The sequence below is a fragment of the Salpingoeca rosetta genome, assembly GCF_000188695.1.
Source record: "Salpingoeca rosetta unplaced genomic scaffold supercont1.3, whole genome shotgun sequence".
NCBI lineage: Eukaryota > Choanoflagellata > Craspedida > Salpingoecidae > Salpingoeca > Salpingoeca rosetta.
In genome coordinates, this window is record NW_004754931.1 from 2,103,348 (window position 1) to 2,106,333 (window position 2,986).

Below are 2,986 nucleotides of genomic sequence, written 5' to 3' on the forward strand. Positions count from 1 at the left end.
CCGTGGTCGCCAGACCAGCTGGAGAAAGCAGGAAGCACAAGACAGGAAGGCCCGCGGCCCCGTTGCACATTACGCAAACAAATTAAATCACACATTCACACTACCCGGGTTCGTGGGTGGGTTGCAAGTTGTCGGGTACGTGGACCCTTCAAAGAGGGGGGAAAGCATTCGTATGTAAGTGGGTCACACGTCGCGGCCCTCAGGCCGGCTGGGGGGGGGGTACCCACTATCGAACTATGTAGTGGGTGGTCGCTGACGCCGCTGCCGCCGGCTGCGAGGCGGCGCGTCTGTCGCCCGGTCCTTCCCCGTCGACCGCGTCGGAGGCGCTGCGGCCGGCCTCCGAGGGTTGGGTGGCTCCGCGGTCGGAGCGTCCGTTGTGCCGTGGTTGTTGTTGTTGTTGTTGTTGTTGTTGTTGTTGTAGTTGTTGTTGTTGTAGTTGTTGTTGTTGTTGTTGTTGTTGTTGTTGTTGTTGTTGTTGTTGTTGTTGTTGTTGTTGTTGTTGTTGTAGTTGCTGTTGTTGTAGTTGCTGTTGTTGTAGTTGCTGCTGTTGTTGTTGTTGCGGTTGTCTGCCTTTGTCGCTTCATTCTGCGCCCGTCTCCGCGGCGGGGCGGTCGGTTGCGCTGCGCCCGCTGACCTCTGGCGGCTGTGGCCCAGGTGTTGGTGTTGCGTTCGGTAGGAAAAATGGAGTGCGTCTGGATGTCCGTGGCGGTTTCACCGTCCTTGCCGTAGCGACACGTCATGGTGGCTTCGTGGCTGCGCTTCTGGAAGGCGATGGATAGGCGTTGGAGGGCGTAGGCGTAGTAGCTGGGTGTTGCGTGGTTGTGTACATGTACTGGGAGGTCGGCGTTGTAGATGACGCGTTTGATGAAGCGAACGAAGAACTCGCCCAGGCGACCCGTGCCGTTTTCGATGGCCAGGGGAAGAAGGTCCTGTCGTTCTGCCTCATGAGCTTGTCGTACTTCTTCTTCTTGGTGGTCTCAGCGCACTCCGCGTTCCAGCCGCCCGTTGAGGATGCCTTGGCGAGCCGGCTCGTCTGGGCGACGTCGGTCATAGTGAGGTCGGTCGCGACGACGGTGCAGTCGATGTCCAGGTGTTGTTGTCCGCCGTCCACGTAGCCTCCCGTCTCGCATACGGCCAAGAGGCCGCTGCTGCGGAGAAAGGCGGCGATGTCGCCGTTGAGATGATCGTGCCATTTCTGGCGGATAGATTGGCAGCTTTCCTGGTGGAACGCGCTCTCCGTCGGCTTGTGGCATGCCCTGCACAAGGCGCGAGGGTGGTACCCAGCCGCTGGAACTCGGATACGAGCGCTGAGGGATGTTCTGAATTGTGCATCGTTGAGGGTGAGTTCTGGGCAGCTGGGCATCACGGTGAGCCAGTGGAAGGAGCCGGGGCCGCCCGCGCTGAGCTGGAAGGCGCGGACGGTGCGTTTGTGGCTGTAAGGGGTGCGTTCATCCAGGATCCTGGTCAGGGTGCGCTGGAGCTTTCTCCCGGCTTTGAGGACCTCGTCAATCGTGGTGACGCCGCCCTGTTCCTTGTCGCGTGTCGTGCACGCGAGCCGCGTCAGTGCCGTCGACATCTCGGTCCTGAGCGCGTTGCTGGGGAGGCCGCGCTCAAAGGGGTGCCGCGTGCTGTTGAAGAAGTCACGTATGGCGCCGAGGAAGGCGGCGGGGGCAGCCGACTCCTGGGACCGGAGGGCGAGCCCGCCACGTTGATAGGGCCGCAGGCAGCGTTGAAGCGACTCATCCTTAAGCGGGTTCGTGTGCCCCAACATCCTGGCCAGGGACAGGGCGATGAGCTCGTCGAGCTTGCGGCACGCCTGCATGCAGTGCGCGGTGGTGCGCATCGTGTAGTTCTCCTTGGCCACTACACAGTACCTCAAGAGGACGAGGATGCACTGCAGGGGTAGGTGGCGGAAGGCCTTGTTAGTGGTGGCTGCAGCGCGGTCGACCCTGTCAACGGGGGCGGCGCTGAAGAGGGAGGAGGGGGGGCTCCCGAGGACGGAGGCGGGCGTCGTCACGCAGAACGGCGTGTACCTCTGTGTGTGTGTGTGTGTGTGTGTGTGTGTGTGTGTGTGTGTGTGTGTGTGTGTGTGTGTGTGTGTGTGTGTGTGTGTGTGTGTGTGTGTGTGTGTGTGTGTGTGTGTGTGTGTGTGTGTGTGTGAAAACACGATACAGTGGCAGTTAAGTCCGCAGCAGTGTGTGTGTGTGGAGACTCACTGTTGCGTGCGCTGCATTGGCTGGATGAGGCGATCCGGCCCAATTGCTCATCCTGACACGACGGTGAAGGTGAGGAGGAAGGTGACAAGACGAAGGTCTACTCGGGCTAGTAATGCCGCGCAAGCGCGTTCACAAGCCGCGGATGACCGCCAACGCGTGTACTGGTGATGCATGCCTGGCTCAGCAGCTGTCGGGAGTTGTCACACACACACAAGGAAGAAGCAAGAGCAGCGCTTGCATGAGGTGGAAGCAAGACCAGCGCTCGCATGAGGTGGGAGCAAGAGCAGCGCTCGCATGAGGTGGAAGCAGCAGCAGCGCTCGCATGAGGTGAGAGCAAGCCCTTTCAACACAAAGGTAGCAAACGCAGTGAGTGAAGACAGTACAGCGACGCAGTACACGTGCAGCAGTGGAATCAGCCTCACGTACCCGTTTGCATGCAAGACAGAATAAAGGGTGCGACTGGAATCGATGGCAAGCCCTGAAACAAAACCCGCGGAAAGGAAAGAGATTGTGTGTGTGTGTGTGTGTATGAGGGGGGGGGGGGGTGAGCAGTGGCTGTAACCACAAAAGTGCAGCAGGCAGGGGGAACCCCCAAAAAGGTAGGGACAGAACGGCAGAGACACAAAAGGCAAACAAGACAGGGGAGCCACTTACCCACCCGACAAAGCCACCCGGCCCGCAACAAAAGCCCAGCGACAACACACACAACACGACAACCGTAGCATTAAAAAAAGTTGATGGGGCGATGGCTCTTTGGGCCCCGGGGGGGT

The 2,986-nt window shown here is 59.8% G+C and overlaps 1 protein-coding gene across 1 annotated transcript; it reads right to left on the reverse strand.

Annotated features, from left to right (window-relative positions):
* Window positions 1-505: 505 nt before the first annotated feature.
* On the reverse strand, window positions 506-2,702 carry PTSG_02014 (uncharacterized protein). The gene is made up of 3 exons (XM_004997945.1): window positions 2,643-2,702; window positions 2,217-2,403; window positions 506-2,035 (listed from the first exon to the last, which is right to left on the reverse strand). The coding sequence occupies exons 2-3, from the start codon at window positions 2,265-2,267 to the stop codon at window positions 737-739; spliced, it is 1,350 nt and encodes a 449-aa protein (XP_004998002.1). The 5' UTR covers window positions 2,268-2,403; window positions 2,643-2,702; the 3' UTR covers window positions 506-736.
* Between the last annotated feature and the right edge of the window lie 284 nt (window positions 2,703-2,986).

Excerpts from the sequence above, each read along its gene's own strand:
- PTSG_02014 (XM_004997945.1), bottom strand. The coding sequence starts at position 2,267 with ATGAGCAATTGGGCCGGATCGCCTCATCCAGCCAATGCAGCGCACGCA. Across the intron at positions 2,036-2,216 it reads CCAATGCAGCGCACGCAACA|AGGTACACGCCGTTCTGCGT; the intron begins GTGAGTCTCCAC and ends ACACACACACAG.